Source organism: Myotis yumanensis, unplaced genomic scaffold (assembly GCF_028538775.1).
Source record: "Myotis yumanensis isolate MYYU_CA2020_CCGP unplaced genomic scaffold, mMyoYum1.0.hap1 SCAF_3, whole genome shotgun sequence".
NCBI lineage: Eukaryota > Metazoa > Chordata > Mammalia > Chiroptera > Vespertilionidae > Myotis > Myotis yumanensis.
Genome location: NW_027223754.1, coordinates 186,567,550 through 186,589,806, shown reverse-complemented (window position 1 = coordinate 186,589,806; position 22,257 = coordinate 186,567,550). Strand labels below are relative to the sequence as shown.

Below are 22,257 nucleotides of genomic sequence, written 5' to 3'. Positions count from 1 at the left end.
ATCTATCAATAATCCAAAATTGTTGAGACAAAACTGAAATGGATTTTATACCTCAGTTTATTTTAGACACATCTATGCTTTTTGCTTGGGAGCAAAGAAGTATGCAATTAAAAAGATGTAGCAGTCTTTCTCCAGGGGGGGTGTGCTGAGGTACCGCGGGAAATAAACCCTGTGCAGTGAAAAGAGCTTTGGTATCAGGAAGCCACCATTGCTATGTGATTTAGACAACTTATATAACCCTCTGAGCTCATTTTCTTCTTATATATGATGGGGCTACAAATACCTACCACCAAAGGATTGTTGTAAAGATTTAATGAAATAATATCTTTGTGAAATGCATATAGCAAGGTCTGCATGTAACTGACACTTAATAAATGTTAATTTCTTTCCTTCCTCCTTTCAGTAACCTGATTTAAATGCTTCATTTGAGATTCATAGCTCTCCTACCTGAGTTAATTTTTAAAACACATTAATTTTCATGATACCTGAAGGAAAGAATACCTAACAACTATATTCTACTTTGACTTTTCTGTCATTTTTTTTCATATTTATCTAGTAAGTACTCAAATGATCACCTTTATTTCACAGATGAGGAAACAGGCACAGGGAGGCTGAGCTGTATTTCAAAAGTCCTTTAAAGGAGATAAAACAAATGTGTTGGATAAAATGGGGGAGCTGAAATGGGTCCCAAATCTGGAAGAGCTCAATAGTTTGCTCTCATAACATTGTCAGCATGGACACTTTAATTTGCATTTTCACTTCTTGGGAACTGGGGATTAAAATGAAGTTGGTTTGCTGTTTTGGGGGATACTGTGCCTTTCAAAATTGTAGAGAATTCACTGTGCATTGTTCATCTGATCTGCACAGAGAACTGCAGGGTGATATTTGGGATAATAAGCTTTCTTATACTGTGAGTTTCTCCTCTTGAAGAGCACTGGGAGGTAAAAACCCATCAAGATAGTGTGTTCTCATGATGATTTCAATGAATTATCATGGAAATGAGTTTTAGAAGAGAGGTAATGCTTTGTGATAATAGCCCGATAATGTCATTAGGCATGAACTGTAATTGTAATAGCATTAGTCAAATGAATATATCTGATATTAATTTCAGTGTCAACTATTTCTATAAGGTTCTTCTTGTTAATTAAATATCAGACTTGGTATTATTAATTGAGTACTTACACATAGTAGGAACCCAGTATGTATTTGTGGACTGAATTAATAAGTCAATCTCTAAGTGGAGCTACTTAAAAAAGTAAAATGTTTAATTTAAATCATTTTATGGATATAGCAGGAACTGATTTTCCCCAATATCTGCTTATTTGTAAAGTCTGTTCTCTTATTTGCAACTCCAGTTAGCTAATGGTGTAGACTTATTAATTTCAGAATTTGAGAAGAAAGCTTTTCTCATTTTTTTTGCGCATTTGGAAAGAAATAGCCTATAAGATTTACCCCAAATTACTTTAATTCAAGAGTAGAGTAGTGCCTTTCTTCCTGTATCTTGTAGTTTTTACACCATTTAAAAATCTACTGGGTAGCTTCATACCTGCCCTGAGCACCTGAATGTCACTGGGCAAAATAATGCTTCAGGTAGTTTGGTTATCATTCTTTATCATCACCAATATTAACTGGGCCTTCAACACTGCCAACGATACCATTGTAATTAACTTAGTTATTAATAACAGGAAAGGAGCAAAGAGAAAGCCAGATATTCTAGGCATGTCATTTAGGCAGCTTCACCAGGAAACTACAACTTTATACTCCCCAGGGATCCAACAAAAGGGCTATGGATGCATGCTCAGTAAAGTAGAGGGGACTAGCAAAGGTGCTTGCTGTCAATCACACTTGGGAACAGAGGTGGTTGGCCAGAATGGGTGTGGCCACTGCAAGTGGAAATTTGGGATATTTAATCCTCTGAACAAAGCAATTTGCCCTCTTGTTGCTCTTGTGCTTTTGGGCCATTGGAACTCTTGCTGCTTGGGGTGTGCTTTCCTGCATTTGCTGTGGACCATGTGGACCTCCCCCTACACCACACACACACACACACACATACATGACTAATGGACTGCAACTAGCCTGATGCTGTACTGGACCCGGCTCCAATATGGAAGGGAAACCCTTGATGCTGATTTTGCTTCTAGCTGTACTGAAACCCTAGCTACACTTCTTCTATGACTGGACTAAGAGAAATGGACCCTGGAAACTCAGGGGTGGAATTCCATACAAATAAAAATCACTCATTTTCCTATGCAAGTCTCAGAACATTTATTGGGGAAAAGGACCCCCCACTTCATCCATTATCACCAGCATCTTAACATTTATCTTCTAAATCAGCTTTGCTCACTCTTGCTATGAGTTCGTATTCCCCTGTTCTTTGTATTCATCCTCATCCTAATCCCCTTTTGCTCTCATGTTTGACTTGCTGCTTTTTAAAGAAAAATGTGGGCCTTAAAGGAAGGCTCCAGTGTCTTTCCAAAACCAGAGCTACCCCCACTTGCACCAGCACCATTCTCTCCTTTCTCTCTGTTTCAGTGCAGAGAAGAAGTATCCATTCTTTGATAAGTCAATCTCCCTTCTTTCACTTGCATTTTAACTTCTCCAGATATTTTTATCTGTTAAATATGCTCAAGATTTCTCAAATAAGAAACTATCTTGAACCCACATCCAAGTTTCCCAGATAAAATATAGGGCTCATAGTTAAATTTGAATTTTAGAACAACAATAAATTATTTTATAGGATAAGCATGCCCTGAATATTGTACAAATAATTTTTTTGTTTATAGTATACCCACAATATTTCATCAGACACATTTATACTAAAAATTATTCACTGTGCACCTGAAATTCAATGTAACTGGGTCTCCTATATTTTTATTTGCTAAATCTGGCAAATCCTTTTACATCTCCATCTAGCCACCATTTTATTTAAATCTCCAGTGCTAACTTCTTCAAAAGAGGTGTTTAATGCAATTCCTTTTTTTCTCCCCTTACTAGGTATTTCTTCACCCTACTCCAACCAGGTGCTCATTCCCCTGTAACCACTGAAGTGACTCTTACTAAAGTTATTAGTGATCATAATGTTGTTAAATCTATGAATACTTTTCAGTCTTCATTCTACTTGATCTCACAGTAGCATTTAATACAATTTACTAATTCCTGCTTGAAATAACCCTCTGTGTTATCTTGAGTGAAATAAACATATGCATACACACATATGTATGTATATTAATATATATGTACACACACATATGTGTATAGATCTACATTTTTTTTCTCCCACATCCCAGGCTGCTAATTTTCTTTATTTGGCAGCCATTTCTCCTCCATTTAACCTCTAATACTGAGGATTTTCAGGTTTAGGTACCGGGCTCCTTTTTCTCCTCATTCTTAATACTCACACTAGGTAATTTCATTCACTTCTCTGGGTTCAAATGCTATTTTTGTGCTAAAGTTTCTCATATTTATATATCTGACCCAGATCTTTTTTCTGAGCTCCAGATATTTCTATATGGATGTCAAACAAGTATGTCAAACTTAATGTGTTAAAAAATGAATGGGTGACAAGTTTTTAAATCTATTCGTCTTCTAGTGTTCTCCATTTAGAAAATGGAAGCTTTGTCTACCCAGTTTCTCTTGGCAGAATTTGGGATGCCTTCTTGATGCCTCTCCTTTTTGTACCCTACTGCCCCCTGACTCTATCAAAACTATCACTAAGGACTATTGATTCTACTTTAAAAATCAAGCTTATTGGGGGGATAAGGGCACATTTGTAATATCTTATTCAATAAAGGGAAAAATATTTAAAAAAGAAGAAAAGAATAGGAGACCCAAAGGTGCAAAAAGAAAAGAAAATTTGTTGGCAAAGAGGGCATGTGAGATTAGTAGATTTGTGGGGGTCAAGACAGTCAGGCTGGGTTTTTTTGTTTTTGTTTCATTGTGTCCCCCATCCCAGTTTGAGAGGCAACAGGGACATTGGGAAGAACAGACACTCTAAAATCCAATAAACTACATTGTGAATACAAAAAAAATCAGTCTTATATCCATTCATTTCTCTCCAACTGCTTACTTCCTCATTAATTCATCACTATCTAGATTAGCCTGGGTGACTTCAGTTGCACCCTCCTTACTTCTCCCAAACCATTCTTTTTCTCTTCCAAATTATATTACATCCACAGTGATCTTAAAGCCAAATAGATCATGCCACTCACCTGATGCCTTTATGAATTCTTATTACCTTCAAATTAAATAAATCCCTGTAAGCCAAGGACCCTGCATGATTTTGCTTCTAACTTTATGTGATTCTATCCTCATATTCTCTGAATATTTACTGAAAACATTTACTGAATATTTTTAGGTTACTGATCTTCTTTGAGTTCCTCTGATGTACCTCTTGATTCTCTACTTCCAAGCCTTGGTATATGTGCTGTTTACCGGAAATACTTCACTCCTGTGCTTACCAAGCCAAATACAACCCATCCTTTTAGTGTCGACTTTATTCACATTTTCAGGTCCTCTTAGTGTGGACATGGATGTGATTCTAACTATCTAGATTTCTAAGTTTGCCATGCAAAGGGACCTCCACTAAGGACATGGGTACATGAGGCCAAGAAGAATCTCAGAACACTGCTTTATTTTAGCTCATCCCAATCTAGACTTGGAATTGAAGTTGAATAGGACGACGGAGCTCTTCATTTATGGAATACACTCTTTTTTGAATAATTATTAAAGTGCCATACCAGAATATTGTATCCATGACAATCCTAGCTCACTCTGAAAATGTTGAAATCTCACTCAAATTACAACAGCAACAACAAAACCATTTTTTGTGCTTTGGTTTATCTGGTGCTTTATATTTAGTTCCTCTTCTCATAGAATTCTTGGAAGATAGTAGTGACACCATTTTAGGGAAGGAGAAACTGAGCCTCAGAAAGTCAAATAATGTGCTCCAGATCTCACAGCTCTTTTTTTTTTTTAAAGTTTAAATTCAGGTTTATCTGACTCATAGTTGTGCCCCTTCTACCTCTTGTGAGCCAATAGCCACGAACAGTTGCTTTCCATAGTCTGGAGGGTAATTTGGCCTGTGCCCTGATACTGTTATGAACCCTAAGGCCTCTGAGCAGCTCCAAGGGTTTCTGTAGAGATGAAGGCTGAGGGTGTAGAATAAATTGTTTCTGAAATGCATAACCCCATTGTGCAAGGAGGGTTCTGCATCTAATTCCAACTGAGGACCATAAGCGGGGTTTGCCCATGGGAACTGTTGGGGTTCTGCCTAGTTAGCCACAGGAACTCTGGCATTAAGCCAGTTGACAGGCAGTAGAGTTTGGCTGACTAAAGATAGATTATGGGGAAGCAGGCCACTTCTTTTCCCCTCTGGGTTTAAAAATCTGTCATCTCAAAACCCATGTGAAGTTGGACCTGAGGCTTTGATCTGAATTTGAAGAAACACATCTCTGGAAAAATAAGCATGGGCCTGTGAAACCCAGATGAACACCCTTCCAGATGCATAATAAATATTTTCTTCTTTCAAGTTTACTGCAACTGCAAACTCCTCTTTCAAGAGTGACTAGGTGATTCATGCTGACATGGCTGTCAGGGGCCTCAGTAATCATAGATATTTAAATGAGAATTTTAAAAGATCATATTTTTTTTATTTAAAATGATCTTGATGGGAATTAAACAGCTAAATTCTTTATTCCTTTCCTGAATTCTGAGAAAGAAGGACTAGCAGGGACAATAAGATGTATACCTTGACCTCTTGATTCTGTCCAATTATTCCTTTTCTCTTAGACATTTTGCTTTGGATCTTTCAATCACCTGCACGTCCATAACAAAGATGTCATTTCCCACTGAATGCTATTTTGTTAGTTTTTGTCAAAAGGTAAGCTCGAACTCATGTGTGAGAAAATTGATCTGGTTGCTAATGGGATATAGTTGAAATAAGCAGTTTGACTGACTTCTTCACTCCTTTATATTAGCATTGCTACTTTTAGATAAACTATTCCTGAAATGATTAGTGTAGGAGGATGGGTTTAGTCTTGTATCTTCTCCTTTAAAGCACTCAGAGTTAGAGATCCCAGAAGGATCAGTTTTCTCACTTGTACTGAAAATGTCACTCTAACAGCTATCTGTCTGCACAGTCAAGTTTTGAGAAATCTTTTGAATTTACCGCATTCACACCATTCTCCATCATGGTGCTAAAAATGACTAATGTAGCTTGGAGACTGGGAGACTGTGATAGCTGATTATCTTTTCCAATCATGCACTAACACTCACACACTCTCATATGCACACATGCTCAGCTGACATGAATCCGTAAAGGTTTAAAATATCCTATGTGCTAAATGGAATGTGGAGGCATGTGGGGTGCTTGAGCATATTGTAATAGTGTTGGTTTTATTATGGTCAGCTCTGTCAAAAAATTGGCCTGGTTGTTTGACTAAACTGATTTTGTTTGTAACCAAATGGGCCACTATAATATATGACTTAATTTTATATTTAAAATAATCTCTGACATTAAAATTTTCAAGTGCCTTATTTAATTTTATCTTCTTATCATCTCTGAGAAAAGTGAAGTACAGCATTTCCTTTTTTAAATAAGAGGAAATAAGAGAGATGATGACTTACCCAAAGTCAGGCATAAGGTCAAAGGACCCCTCTCTTTTAAGGGCTCTAATTAGTCACTATAAGTCAGTATAGGGTCACTAGATCCAAATCATGTAAATGCACTTCATTTTCTTTCTTGATAAATGCTAAAGGGACTGTCATAAACAAAGCCATATACTATTCTGAGAAAAACATGACAATGTGTCTTGTGATGTCATTCAGGGAATGATGGAGCAGTATGGAGGCTAAATATAGTAATTAAATGAAGTGGGAGCTGATTAAATCCCAAGGGGAAGGGTTAGTTGATTGTCATTAACTTGCAGTGAGGTCTTTAGGAATTTTCCACAGGCTCTATTTTTGGTTCTGTCCAATTCAACAATTTATCAATTACCTGGAAGAAGTCTAGTTACTTGTTTCTAAATTGGCACATGACGCAAAGCTAATAAAGAAGCAAAGATTAGTAATTCAATGGATGACAGAATTAAGTTTTTAAAATGTGTCATTTAGGATGATAAGCTGACATTTATTAAGGATAAATATAAATTCATGTGTTTAATTAGAAAAATATTGTGATAAGATGAGTGAAACTGAATGGGGAGAAGCTGCTAAAAATAGAAAATACTTCAGGTTTTAATTGACCATAAGCATGATGCACTACTGAAAAAGTCAACACAATCCCTGTTGGAATTCAGAGAGAGAGAGAAAGGAAGAGAGAGAGAGAGAGGGAGAGAGAGAGAGAGAAGGTTAGTCAGCGTGACATATCTATCATCTTAAGTATTGTGTTTGATTCTGGAAACCATATTTTAAGAAACATACTAACAAATTGTTGCTTGTTTAATCGATGGAGGGGTTTTTATAGTGAAAAATCAGGTAATCAAACAATGTGAGAAAACTGGGGTAGTTCATCTATAAAATAGAAGAGGATCATAACAGCTGTTTATTGAGCATTTACCATATGTATTAATTACTTAATCCTCAGAAAAACATGATGAATTATTTATTGTCATTATTGGCATGGAAACTGAGAAGGACACATAGCTAAATTATCTGGATTCAACTCCAGAAGCTACTTTCTTAACCCTGATCCACATTATTTCTCTGAATGTTAATCAAATGCTTGAAGAGTTGCTATGTGGACAGAAAATTAGACTTTTTTCTGTGGGACATAATTCTCAACAGATACGCAGACTCAGTTTGGTTGCTTTTATGACCAAAGTCTTTATGGGGAAATTTTTCCAAGATCATTGGTTAATCAATGCACAATTTCTCTTTGGTTGCATAGACATGATTTCTGGTGAATTACAAGGAAAAAAGAATCATCCAGATGGCCCTATTTACACAGGATTTACCTTTTCTGAAGATTATCTATGCGAGCTATGATGCATTATTAAATTTGGCCTCATTGAAATACCTAATAAGAATATAATGACCAGTTTGTTTTAAAATATACTAAAGAAAGACAGCAGGCGGGATCTCATGAGAAGTTACATTCTGTAATTACTTCTTCATATAAAAAAAAGGACAGTTCTCAGAAATTAATGAATACAGCAAGAGTTCTTTCCTATTTTAATTGCAAAAGTGGAGCAATTAAAGAATTAAAGAAACTACACTGGCAAAACCCCTCTTCTTAAGGTTTTTGTCTCCCAATTTTCTAGTCATCAAATCAATGTAGATATAAACATACCATAGACCTATTTTTACCTTCTGAGATGAGATATACCAACTCCACCAGCAGTGCCCCTGTGAAACAACCAAATCCATTGAACAGGGTCAAAAAATTCATCAAGGTTCCTCTGATGGTACTTGGAACAAATCTGTATGATATTATAGAGACTAAGAGAAAAAACAGGTCAGAATTAGAATAATCTCTCTAACATACTTTCATAGATACTGTTGAAATTAGTGTTGATTATATCTCAAAGAAAGGTTACTGATGGGATTAAAATTACTACAGTAAGATATATTATGATCTTAAAATTCTTAGATGTCTATAAGGAATAAAATATGGCAAAATATGTCCTTGTACAGCTGCAAGAAAAATTTGATCAATTAGTGGTTGGGTGTCCAAATATACTACGCAGCCATAAAAAAGCATGAAAATTTGCCTTGTGTTACAACCTGCATGGCCTTGAGGGTATTATGCTAAGTGAAATAAGTGAGATGGAGAAAGACTAATACCCTATGATTTCATTTAAATGTGTAATCTAAAAAAACCCCAACAAAACAAAACTCATAGATACAGAGAATAGAATGGTGGTTGCCAGAGGGGAGAGGTGTCAGGTGACAGGTAAAATTGGTGAAGGGTATGAAGAGGTACAAACTTTCAGTTATATAATAAGTAGCTGATGGGGATGTAATGTACAGCATGATGATTATAGTCAGTAATTTTATAGTGCATGTTTGAAAGTTGCTAAGACAGTAAATCTTATAAGTTCTCATCATGCACACATATAAATAAACCCATCAAAATTCATAATTTTTCATGGTGACCTATGGTAACTAGACTTCTTGTGGTGATCATTTTGCAGTGTATTCAAATATCTAATCACCAGAGGCCCGGTGCATGAAAATTCATGCACTGGAGGGGGGGGGGTCCCTCAGCCTGGCCTCCTCTCCCAGTCCGGGTGCCCTCAGGGGCAGGAGGCAACCAGGCGATCAAGGGAAGGCAATGCCCCCATCACACCTCTGCTGCTGCCACTGCCAGCAGCGCAAGCCTTGGCCGGCCCTGGTTACCTGAGCCTTGGGTGGTCCTGGGCAGCTGGGCAACCGACATCCGAGGCTTGTCTGTGCCTTGGGCTGGCCCTGGGCGGCTGGGAAGCTGCCATCTGAGGCTTGCCTGTGCCTTGAGCTGGCCCTGGGCAGCTGGGGAGCTGAGGGAACTGGGGGACACCACCATCTTGTGGCTGTGAGTGCTGCCATCTTTGAGGGCATGGCAGTCAATTAGCATATTCCTTCCTTATTGGCTGTGGGTGCCACCATCGCAAAGATTAGCATATTTCCTCTTTATTAAATAGGATTAGGTCATACACCTGAAACTAATATAATGTTATATATCAATTATACCTCAATAAAAAAGAAAAAGTTAAAATAATTTTTGATATTATAAATAGATGAAAATAAGTATGTATAATTTTGAACATACCATATTAACATAACTACTAAAATATGTATGACAATCTAAGGCATATATGCTGAAATATGTATGATATATATTATATCTGGGATGTAATTCAACATTATACAACAAGAAGGAACTTAGTATGCAAATGAGGGTAGAGATAAAACAAGTTTGGCTGTGAGTTGAAAATTGTTGAAGCTGGAACATGGGTACAGAGGAATTTATTACACTAATCTCTCTCTTTGTACATGCAGGGCAAAAAAATTGTAAAAAAATAGATTGAATAACAGGAACAGTTTTAGCTTTGAGTGGTTGAATTATTGGATTTTTACTTTGTCTTCTCCTTGCTTTTTTGTACTTGGCAAATTTTATTACAATGAGAAGTCATAAGTAAACATTAAAGCTCATTTAAAAAAGAAAAATGGCGCCCTAGCTTGTTTGGTCCAGTGGATAGAGCGTCGGCCTGCAAACTGAAGGTTTGATTCTGGTCAAGGGCACATGCCCAGGGTTGTGGGCTCGATCTCCAGTAGGCGGCGTGTAGGAGGCAGCCAATCAATGATTCTCTCTCATCATTGATGTTTCTCTCTCTCTCCTTCCTCTCTAAAATCAATACAAAAATATATTTATATTAAAAAGAAAAGTGGTGATAAATCAACATATTGTGAACATTAAACGTTTAGTTTCCTTCTCTATAAAAAGAAAAAGAACTTTTTTCTCTGGAAAATTTCACTCCTGGTTTAGCAGCTGCTCTTTACCCCAATAAATTACTTGTTCAGCTCTTTTACTTTTTTCATTATTTTTTAAAAAGTATATTTTTATTGATTTCAGAGTGGAAGGGAGAAGGAGGGAGAGAGATCAAAACATCAATGATGAGAGAGAATCATTGATTGGCTGTATCCTGCATGCCCCACACTAGGGATCGAGCCCACAACCCAGGCATGTGCTTTGACCAGGAATTGAACTGTGACCTCCTGGTTCATAGGTCGAACTCAATCACTGAGCTATACTGGCTGGGCTATCCAGCTCTTTTAAACCAACTTACTAATCCTATATAATACAAGGGTAATATGCAAATTGACCCTAATCGTGGACCAACTGGGCATGACTGGTTGCTATGACGCGCACTGACCACCAGGAGGCAGATGCTCAATGCAGGAGCTGCCCCCTAGTGGTCAGTGTGCTCCCACAGGGGGAGCTCCACTCAGCCACAAGCCAGTCTGATGGTTGTGAGTGCAGTGGCCAGTGGCGGTGGCAGGAGCCTCTCCCGCCTCCTTGGCAGTGCTAAGGATGTCCAACTGATGGCTTAGGCCCGCTCCCCCATGGGAGCTGCCAGTCAGGCATGCTCCGAGGGCACCTGGGCTGCCAGAGTGATGTCTGACTGCCAGCTTAGGCCCGATCCTTTGGCAGCAGGCCTAAGATGGCAGGTGGACATCCCCTGAGGGGTCCTGGACTATGAGAGGCACAGGCTGGGCTGAGGGACCCCTCAAGTGCATGAATTTTTATGCACCAGGCCTCTAGTACATAATATAAATGTACTAATGTTCCTTTCTGCATTCAGTTAGGATTTCTGTTTTGCTTTCTGCATGTCCTCCACATGTTTTCATTTATCATCCAATAAACATGGAAAGACATCCCTATCTGTGCCCTAGGAAATGTGCTGAGTGCTGTGGCTGAGGGTGAGAAAAGGCATGGGTATTTTTTCCCTGGGTTTTAAACTCTGAGAGGGCAGAGAGCAGAGATATGCACAATACTAAGGGCAGTGCTAAACAGGCACTTAATAGCACACAAAGTTAATGGAGATGAAGATGATGACAGTGATAAAGAGAATACTGTGGAGAAGGATGTCAGTATTGGTGGCAAGGGGCCGTGGGTACCCCAGCTTTCCTGTGCAGTGCAAATCACCATCAGGAGCCTGAGGACAAGCTGCAAGTTTTTTTCAGGAAGATCCGAAGGATAGTGAGAGAAATGTTGAAGAGGCATTGGGAAGAAAGGACTCACAGTTATAAAAAGGATTTGTCTTATGAACTTTCCTCTCTATAAATATGAAGAGACAAACAATGGGCGGAAAGACTAAGTTGGGTGATTTCTTCACTGAGAAAAAGCAGAACTTACAAGCCCATTATTACTCTTCTAGTTAATTATTAATCCTATGCTTTTCTCTTGCTAGAACTTCTGGTGCGGTATATAATTCATGAACACACTTTGCCAGCCTCTGCCTGCTGGTTAATCTCTCTTTGGTGTCATTTTAGGCATTTTGAAAGCCTCCAGTTCGCTTTTATGGGACTTAGCTTTTCAAGTCCTCGGGTCTCTATATTCAGGCATCTTCATGTTCTGATCTTTTTCAACTTTAGTAATCATCAACTTGGGCTTCATGGTATTCCTTTTAGTACACTATGCTATGGATATTATCAACAAGTCTGTCACTGCTCTCAAATTATCATTTACTATGAAGACACAGTAAAAACTATTCAAAGTGTATGTAAAAGCTGGTCTTCTTGCCAAGGAGAGCTGAAATGTGCCTCTAGGTGGAGACTGGTTAGTGTTTGTAAAAATGTTCCATCACAGAGCATGCAGAATCTACAAATTATGGGCCATCATCATCTTCCTGAGGCACCCGGTACTGGGGACTCATTGCTAGAAATTACTTTTACTCCAGTTGTTTTTAAACAGTTAAAATGTGTTTATTGTGTTTGGTAAGAAGTTATTTTGACCATATGGAGAACTACCAATGTCTAGAAAATTGAACTTTATCTTATTACCACTTTCAGGTCATTATTGCTTTCTCATATCTAAAAAGCTTCAGATTTGAATCTCATATTATCCGATTATATGACCTAATACTTCTCTTTTGTGCTATCATCTGCCAATTTTTAGGCCATTTCCCTCTATTATTTATTTGTCAGCTCTTTCTTATCATCACACCCTCCAGTTCTAATCCTGCCTTAACTCTTGGCAGTTTTGACATACATACAGATTATCCTTTCAACCTTCCATTCTGCCAAATCTTGGTTTCTCATCCCTTGTCCTCCTTCCTTTTCAATATCATTGTCCTCCACTCTACTTTAGCCATTCACTGAATCTTGTACCCCTGACTAGGGTTGGTGAACTATGGTCAGGTAAGGTCCAACTTGACACCTATCTATACCAATAAAAGCCTATGTGGTTGTCACACCATCACACCATCACACCGTGATGCTGTCACGCTATAACAACCCATCACCAGGAGACTACGTGCACAGTGTGCGCATGTGCGGTTGAGCAGGGCTGTGTGAGCTGTGAGGTGCACGCGGGTGGGCGGGGACTTGACACTGCGTCCCCTGCGGGGACTTGACCAGGAGGTGCATCGGGGGAGCAGATGGTGGCTGCTGCTGCACAGGGCCGGCCCGAAGCTCAGGCAAGCCACTAATGGCAGCTGCCGCTGCCCAGGGCTGGCCTGAGGCTCAGGCAAGCTGCAGATGATGGCTGCTGCTGCGAGGGCCCGGGGCTCAGGCAACGAGAGCCAAACCAAGGCTTGCGCAAGCCACAGTGGCTGCGAGGCCCAAGGCTCAGGCAGCCTTGCAGCCGGCAGTGGCAGCAGCAGAGATGTGATGGGGGCGTTACTTTCCCCTGATTGCTGGCTCGCCTCCCACAGAGGGAGGCCAGAGGCAGCAGCAGCGAGGGGGTGATGGGGTGGTGCCTTCCCCTGATCGGCTGGTTTTCTCCTGCAGAGGGAGGCCAGACTGTGGCTTAGGACATCCCCTGAGGACTCCCAAATTGTGAGAGGGGGCAGGCTGGGCTGAGGGATCCCCCCCTCCCCAGTGCATGAATTTTCATGCACCAGGCCTCTAGTCCTATATAATAAAAGGCTAATAGGCAAATCAAACAAATGGTGAAACGACCAGTCAATATGATGCACACTGACCACTGGGGGGCAGATGCTTAATGCAGGAGCTGACTCCTGGTGGTCAGTGCACTCCCACAGGGGGAGCGCTGTTCAGCCAGGGGCTGGACTCACAGCTGGTGGGTGGTAATGAGCGAGGGGTCCCGGACTGTGAGAGCCCAGACTGCGAGAGGGATGTCTGACTGCCAGCTTAGGCCTGATCCCAGAGCCTAAATGATAATAATAATAACAGCACTTGTTATAGCTGCTAATTATTGAATGCCATCTACAAACCGGACACACTGCTTTTTCCTTTACGTAAAATATTTCATTTAGTCCTTATAACAACATTCCCCATTTTACAGATGATGAGAAAGACTCAGAAATACAGAATAATTTTGTCAAGGTCACACAACTACTCAGTGGCAAAACTGGGTTTTAATTCAGATCTGTCTTTAAGACCATGGATATTAACCTTTACGTTGTACTGCAAGAGTAATTCTTGATTTTACATTTTGAAACACCTTTCTACACTATGGAATTTAACTCTCAAGGAGTAGTTTACATTCCCATTGATTGTTATACTGATGCTTTGATATAAAAAATTATAATTATTTTCATTTTAAAGATCAGAAAGGTGAAACTTAAAGGCTAAATTAATTTTCAAGGTCACACTTGTAGTAAATGACAAAACTGGAAGTCCAAATAAAGTCTTTAAAAAAAATCCCATATAATAAAGAGGTAATATGCAAATTGACCATCACACCCTCACACAAGATGGCCGCCCCCATGTGGTCAAAAGATGGCCACCACAAGATGGCTGGCAGGGGAGGGCAGTTGGGGGCAACCGGGCTGGCAAGGGAGGGCAGTTGGGGGCAGTTGGGCTGGCAGGGGAGCAGTTAGGCATTAATAAGGCTGTTAGGGGAGTGGTTAGGGGGTGATCAGCCTGGCAGGCAGAAGCGGTGAGGGGCAATCAGGCAGGCAGGCTAGCGGTTGGAAGCCAGCAGTCCTGAATTGTGAGAGGGATCGGGCCTAAACCAGCAGTTGAACATCCCCTGAGGGGTCCCAGATTGGAGAGGGTGCAGGCTGGGCTGAGGATACCTCTCCCTGTTCACAAATTTTGTGCACTGGACCTCTAGTACATATATGTTTATTTAATTCAGAGGAAGGGAGAGGGATAGAGAGATAGAAATCAATGATGAGAGAGAATCATTGATTGGCTGCCTCCTTCATGCTTCCACTGGGGATTGAGCCTGCAACCTGGTGTCCTGAGCCAAAATTGAACTTTGACCTCCTGCTCATAGGTCAGTGCTCAACTGTTGAGCCACACCGGCCAGGTCAAACAAAGTCTTGTGGTCCCTACCCCATGACCTCTATAGTGGATAAGTAAATTGAATTAGTCGGACTTTAGTTTCCTGACAGGTAAATCAGGGAGGGTGAGCTAAGTGATTTATATCACATAACCTGCCTTTTGTGTTTTGAATGGGTATTGCTGCATTATAGGGAAATTTCCTGACTGTATTCACTCATCACCTTTATTCATTACCTTTCTTCCTATCTAGACTGCAAAATTTAGGCTGACTAGTTCCAACAGTTTTCTGGAAACAACATCAGGGAAGTCACAAACACTTGTGTGGTGGCTTCTTTTATACCTTTTTTTTGTATTCCTCATAGTGTCCAATGATATCAACATCTTAGAATCTGATAAAATAATTTATTCATGCAAAATATATGCAATGAGATGATTTAAAATTATATAAAAGAAGTCTCACACAAAAATATGACTGTAATTATACAAACTTGATTTTATTTTGACTTTTTGCAATGAATTGCTTTGAATATATATATATTAAATGTCCAATGCACAAAATTCGTGTAAGAGTAGGCCTTCTTTCCCCCTGCTGCTGGCACCGGCTTCCCTCTGGCACCTAGGACCCGGGCTTCCCTCGCAGCCCTGGCTTCGTCCGATAGGTCATCCAGTCTAGTTAGCATATCATGCTTTTATTATTATAGATATCTTTATCAAACATATATAGTTAAGAAATTTGAAAATAATTCTGAAGATAATAGAGTAATTAAAGTTTTAGATACAATGAAATGATTAGAATTGCCATTTAGGACGATTACTCTAAAGGTTGTGTATTGAGTAGGTAGAATGTGAGAGATATTAAAATGAGAAAGATAGGAAGTTATAAAAATAAGCGTGGTGAAGTATAATTGGGCTTGAGTTACAGAGTTCCCACTTCAAGGCAGTATAAGGAAAACAGAATATAAGATAATAGATTACACTGGTAAATGTACTCATACTGTATTTCACACACTACTGTATTTCAAGAAGTCACTGAAATATTTTAATGAATTTTAAAGTGACTAGTTTAGTTAATAACAGCCATCTAGACAATCCAGAAAACCTGGATATTTAATAAAGTTATTTTGAACCTGTCTTATGAAACACTAATGATCACAATCTAGTTTAAAGACATTGAATTATCTGGAAAATTGTCTAATTTTCATTTCATTTGCATAGGCTCTCAACTACATTATAAATGTCATTTTTGGAGGGAGTATACATGTGAATTTATCTCTCAGTGAGAGGGAGGGAGATGAGAAGAGGGAAGGTAGAAGAGAAGAGTTTTCATCTGAGTGTGTTGGAGTTTTCTTCTAAGTTTTAGCAAAGTTTTTTCTCTTTTCACATATCTGACCAAATGGTTACTGCTTTGAATGAGGTTAGTAAAATCTTTCATTTCATTTATGTTCAGGTAGAATTAATAATTGTTCTCTATGTGATAGAGGAATGAAGAAAAATTAAACATTAAAAAAAAAGAGGGGGATAAATTGGCTTCTTCTGAAACATGGGAAATTTCCAGGCAGTGACCAGATTGCCAGCTACTTGAGGTGACGTGTTCTGTGTAGAAATTCAGTGTATCCTAACATGAGGTGGTAAACTTGTTACTCACAGGCTGGGTTAACCAGTGTTTCAGCCACTCCAAGTAAAACATACTGAAGAACCAGGTGGAAACAGGGCATGGAGGAAACAGTGAGAATTTTGCCTGAACGAAGTTGCTCCACTGGAGGGAAGTGTTTTCTGTGTATTTCAAAGAAGCCAGCTACCATCACAGACAATGCAGCAGAAAGTTGTCCAGCCACTGAAGGAGAGGAATGCAAAAGAAAAAAATATTAAAGAAAGAGCCCAAGTCAGTGTAAGTGGCCATAGCATTTCTTTCACATTAACTCTAGGGAATGTTTCCTCAACATTTTTTTTTTTCCCTTTAAACATTCAGGTGCTGGCTGACCATCCTTTGCAGAGGCTCCAGTAGGCTGTGGCTGCATTGCCTCCCTATTTCCTGACTTACTGGTTATATGGCCTCAGGCAAATTATTTAACCTCATTATAACTTTCTTCAGCTCTAAGATAGGGTTAATGATGATTACTTATAGGGAGGCGACAAAATTTATTTATTTATTAAACTAGAGGCCCAGTGCACAAAATTTGTGCACGGGTAGGGTCCCTAGGCCTGGCCGGTGATTAGGGCCGATCGGGGCCTTCCGGCTGCTGGCCAGGGTCTTCCTTCGTTCTGCGCTGCCCCCCTGCCCCCGGTGGTCAGCACATGTCATAGCAGGTGGTTGAACTCCCGGTCTCCCAGTCAAACTCCCAAGGGGACAATTTGCATATTAGGCTTATATATATATATATATATTTTCTATTTATTAATTTTTAGAGAGAGAGGAAGGGAGAGAGAGAGATTGATTTGTTGTTCCACTTATTTATGCATCCATTGTTTGTTGCTTATATGTACTCTGACAGGGAATTGAACTGGGAACCTTGGTGTATCGGGATGATGCTCTAACCAACTCAGGAACTGGGCTATTTAAATAAGATAATGGACTGGTATTATTATAACAGTTCCTGGTAGCAATTAGTAGCAATTATTATTAAAGCTAAAGCAATAGTTTTGAACTTTTATCCTCAGGTAAGAGATGTCACTTTTGATAACTATTTTAGCTATATAGAAATAAAAAATGATGTGGGGTGCATTTAAAATAAAATGATCTCCTCATAAGTTTTTAAGAGTTATTTTTAAAATGGTTTTGAAATAATCTGCAAGCATTATCAGTCTTCAGTTGTCTGATATTTCTCTAATCTTTGCAGAAAAAGTAAAGCAGCTATTAGAGAATTAAAGACTAGAAACTTCTGTTTAGGGAAAAAATATTAAAGGTGAATTAACTAGGTAAAGTATATAAATGGAAGCAGCTTTCTCTTTTACTTTTAAGGAATTGTCTAGGAAATTTTGGTTGAAAATGAGTAGAGATTTTGTTATAGATTTGTTACAGTTTATGTCTATTGCAACCATTCCATTTCTTAATTTATCATTCATATAACTGGACTTAATTCCATTGTTAAAGCATAGGCAAAATTTAGCTCAGTGGAATTTAGTTGAAATTTAGAGATACTCACATCTTGCTAACTTGCATAAAATTTCAGATAAGACAAAGTTTTCAATTCATAAAAATCAACCTACTGCTTGTTTTGTTTGATAGAGAAACTGGTAGGTAATTTTTTTATTATTTCTCAGCATTTAAATGTATCAATAATAGTCCGTTCTTTACTGAGTTTCCAAGAAATAGAAGGCATATAAAAGGGAAGAAATATGAATAAGTTAGAAAATTTGAGAGATCATTTATTAATTATTATTTTAATTATTTCATAAAGGCCCATTCATAATGAAGTAGAGATTTTGGTTTTGTAAATAGGTCATATAAAAAACATGAATTTCAGTATGATCCCCCTTTAAGGCCAAATTCATCACATAATTGCATTTTTCTAGATTACTTGGCACATTACGACTCATCAGAAAGAGCTAATAGGTCAATTCAATTTAATATTTGCTCTGTTGTTGCTATATACAAGGCATTACACTAGGTACAGTTGGGGGATATAAGATGAGCAATATCTATTTTCAGTCATCACAGACTTATGTTCTGTTAGGGAATATAAGAGGAATAAGTTATTTCTAGATGGAGAAGTGAGAGGATTCATTTTATGCTTTAAAGCAGTGGTTCTCAAACTTATTTGGCCTACCGCCCCCTTTACAGAAAAAATATTACTCAGCCGCTGGAAATTAATTTTTTTTAAATTTTAATAGCAGTTACTCATTGCCCCCAAATGCACCTGTGGCCATCACCGCCCCCCTGGATCGCTGCAGCGCCCACTGGGGGGCGGTAGCGCCCACTTTGGGAATCACTGCAGTTTAAAGGAAGAAGGGTTTCAATAGGAAGAGGTGAAGGCAGCACAAATCGCATAAGCAAAAGCACAGAGATGTGAATGTCAAATTTTCACAATGGTGAGAAACTCAAATTGTTGGGAATCAGAGGAGAACATAAATTAGGGTCAGATCATAAGAGGCATTTAATATACTTTTAAGGAATTTTGAAATTACTCTGACAATGATGGAATCATTGAAGATATTAGTCACACATGAAAAGATTAAAATTTTCATTTGAAATTATTACTCTAAAGGCCATGTGCTGGTTGATAGAATGGGAAAGATACTGAAGGTTGAAAGATAGTTAGGATGTTAAAAATAATCTTGGTAAAGTACAATGGGGGCATGGCTTGTAATCAGGACATTTACTTTCAGAAAATACAGAGAGTACAAACACAAGATCCCACTGATAAAACCATAGCATCTGAAGCAAGGACATGGAAGCAGCAGATGTCAATGTTGACTATAAGTCCAGCTGTTTGGGAAGATGGTAGTGACAACAATACAAATAAGACCCACAGTAGACATGGAGAAAATGGATTTGATTTTAAGTTGAGTTAGAGGCACAAAAGGGTAATCTAGAGAGCATTGCTCAGAAAACAATTGAAAATGTGAATCATAGGTCAGAACATTGGTTGAGTCAAGAGAGAAAGATAAATGAATCATCTACATAAAGTTGGAATTTAGGGTCAGGTGAAATTGAGAAATGATTGAGGAAGGAAAGAAAATAACACCTGAGCAATGCCTTAAAAAATCTTTGCATTTAGCCCAACTGTGCTCAGTGGTTAGTGTTGACCTATAAACCAGGAGGTCACTGCTCAATACCCAGTCAGGACACACGCCTGGGTTGTGGGCTTGATCCCCATTGGGGGCATGCAGTAGGCATCCAATCGATGATTATTTCTCAATATTGATCTCTCTCTCTCTCTCTCTCTCCCCCTCCCTTTCTGAAAGTAATAAAAATATATTTAAAAAAATATTTGCATGTGGGGGCAAGAAAAAAAAAGAAGTAAAATTACAGTTAGAGAATGTCTAAGGGAAGGTTTCAAAGAGGAGTATACACAAATGGGTCTTTTCTGCTACTTTTTCTCCTTCACTCTTCTGTATCACCTCCTCTAGCACCTTTATGTACTCAAGGCAGAAATCTGGGGTCCCCTCTCTTTTGCCCTATCTTCAAATATATTATTAAATTCTCTAGATTTTATTTCCAAAATTTATTGTAAATTAACTTGCTTCTCTCCATAGCCACTGCCATCATTCTAATCCAAATCATAATTTTTAAACAATACTATCTGCAACAACATATTAAATTCTGGTCTTCTTGTTTCCACTCCTGCCCATCTACAACCTGTCACACACCTAATAGTCAGGGTGATCTTATGTAAATGCAAATTCAATATTACTCTTCTGCTTAAATTTTTCCTATGGGTTTCCATACAGTTAGGATGAAATCCAAAATCCTTAACATGACCTGTATGATCTTGCCTGTTCTTTTGACTTCATTCTAATTACTTGCTACTTTCTCTTCTCTGCTACGGTTCCTGGTACCTAATCCTTCACCATGGCACAGTAACATGACATTTGGAGTATCATAGAGAGAAGAGAGCTCCAGTAAGGAAAAGAGGTCATAAACACAGGAATGAGCAGCAGAAGGGCATCGGGCTCCTCAAGTTTCTGGATGACATTAGAGCAATAATTTTAAAATTCTGAAGAAAAATGACTTTCAATCTAGAATTCTATGTACCCCAATTAATTAAGTGCAAGGACGAAAAGAAGACTTTTCAATCATACAAGTTCTTGGAAAATATTCTTCCTGTGTACTCTTTCTTAGGAAGTTGCTAAAATATAAGTGATAATAGAAGAGGAGGGGTAAGTTAGAGATCTAACAGGAGATACACCTGATTAGAGGGCTGTAGTTGAGACAGCGAACACCATGCAGAGAACAAAGGCATGGGAGTCTGCAAGAAAATCTCCAGAGAAAAAGGAGCCTTGGTGCATTACCCTATCTGTGTTAGCATTGGGGAAAAGTGAGTGATGGTATGATAAAACTGGTGGAGCAGTTTGAAAATTTAAGGAAAACAATTTTTAAATAAATAAAAAATGAAAACTCAGATACTTTTTAAGTACAGAAAATAAGATTTTATATGAGAAAAGTGAATCAAATTCTTTGGTTTTGCCGTAGTTGTATGTATATAACTAATTTTTGACTTAAATAAAAATATACTTATAATTATTATTTCTTAACTTAGACAAACAACACCTAAATATTTAAAAATGATTTGCCAACAGGAACTGTGGATGGTGGAGAAAGCTGGGGCTGGAGACTGTTACTTCTTGTTAGAAAGCTTTCAACACTATTTGTTTTCTAAGCTACCATGTCTCCCTCAATCTAAGATGTATCCAACTATCAGAAGAAACATGTTTTTATATATCAGTGAGGGGGAAAATGCTGCCAATCCATTATAATATGTAACCCAATATTACAGATGACTGTATACATATGTATGCTTCTTTGGACCCAATTGTCTTCCCTCAAAATTCATATGTTGAAATCCTGACCCGCAAGGTGACTTTGGAGATGGGTCTTTTAAAGAGATAATTAAGGTTAAATGAGGTCATCAGAATGGGGCCCAACTTCAGTATGACTGGAATCCTTAAAAGAATAAGAAATGACACAAGGTCTGTGCAAGTACAAAGGAAAGGCCACATGAAGAACACAATAAGAAGGTGGTCACCTGCACGTCAAGGAAGAGAGGCCTCCCTCAGGGAAAAGCAAACCTGGCTATACCTTGATCTGGGACTTTTACCATCCAGAATTGTGAGAAATACATTTCTGTTGTTCACGCCACCTAATTCATGGTATCTTATTATGGCAGCCCTAGAAGACTAATACAGGTATGTTTTGGCTTACATAAAAATTAAGTTGCTCAAATTGCAACAACTCATATTGTCCATGATAATCATATGAACTTTGAAGAAAGCATTGAGCTGCTTAGGAATAACTTTTCAAACTTTCTTTGCTTTTTTATTTTAGAGTTTGAATACATTGAGAATCTTCTATAATACCCCTCATTCTAACTAATTTAGGATAATCTAGATAAAAAAAATGTCTAGCCTGGCCAGCATGGCTCAGTGGTTGAGTGTCAACCTATGAACCGGTTTGATTCCTGGTTAGGGCACATGCCTGGGTTGAGGGCTTGATCTCAGCCAACCAATGTTTTTTTTTTTTTCATCATTGATGTTTCTGTCTCTCTCTCCCTCTCCCCTCCTCTCTGAAATCAATAAAATATATTTAAAAACAAAAACAAAAAAACATCACGTGTACTTACCACCCTCACCCACTTTTGTTTTTGTTATCACATGTGCTATGTAGCATTAGAGGCAATAGTTTAGATAAGAGATCAGCTATTATTT

The 22,257-nt window shown here is 38.5% G+C and overlaps 1 protein-coding gene across 1 annotated transcript in view; it reads right to left on the bottom strand.

Moving 5' to 3' along the window:
- The window catches only part of SLC15A5 (solute carrier family 15 member 5), a 74,439-nt gene that overhangs the window by 12,479 nt on the left and 39,703 nt on the right, over positions 1-22,257 (bottom strand). Inside the window, exons 6-7 of the mRNA XM_070407827.1 lie at positions 16,538-16,726; positions 8,305-8,436 (exon numbers count right to left, since the gene is read on the bottom strand). Coding sequence (XP_070263928.1) covers positions 8,305-8,436; positions 16,538-16,726 — 321 coding nt within the window. The remainder of the gene's footprint in view (positions 1-8,304; positions 8,437-16,537; positions 16,727-22,257) is intronic.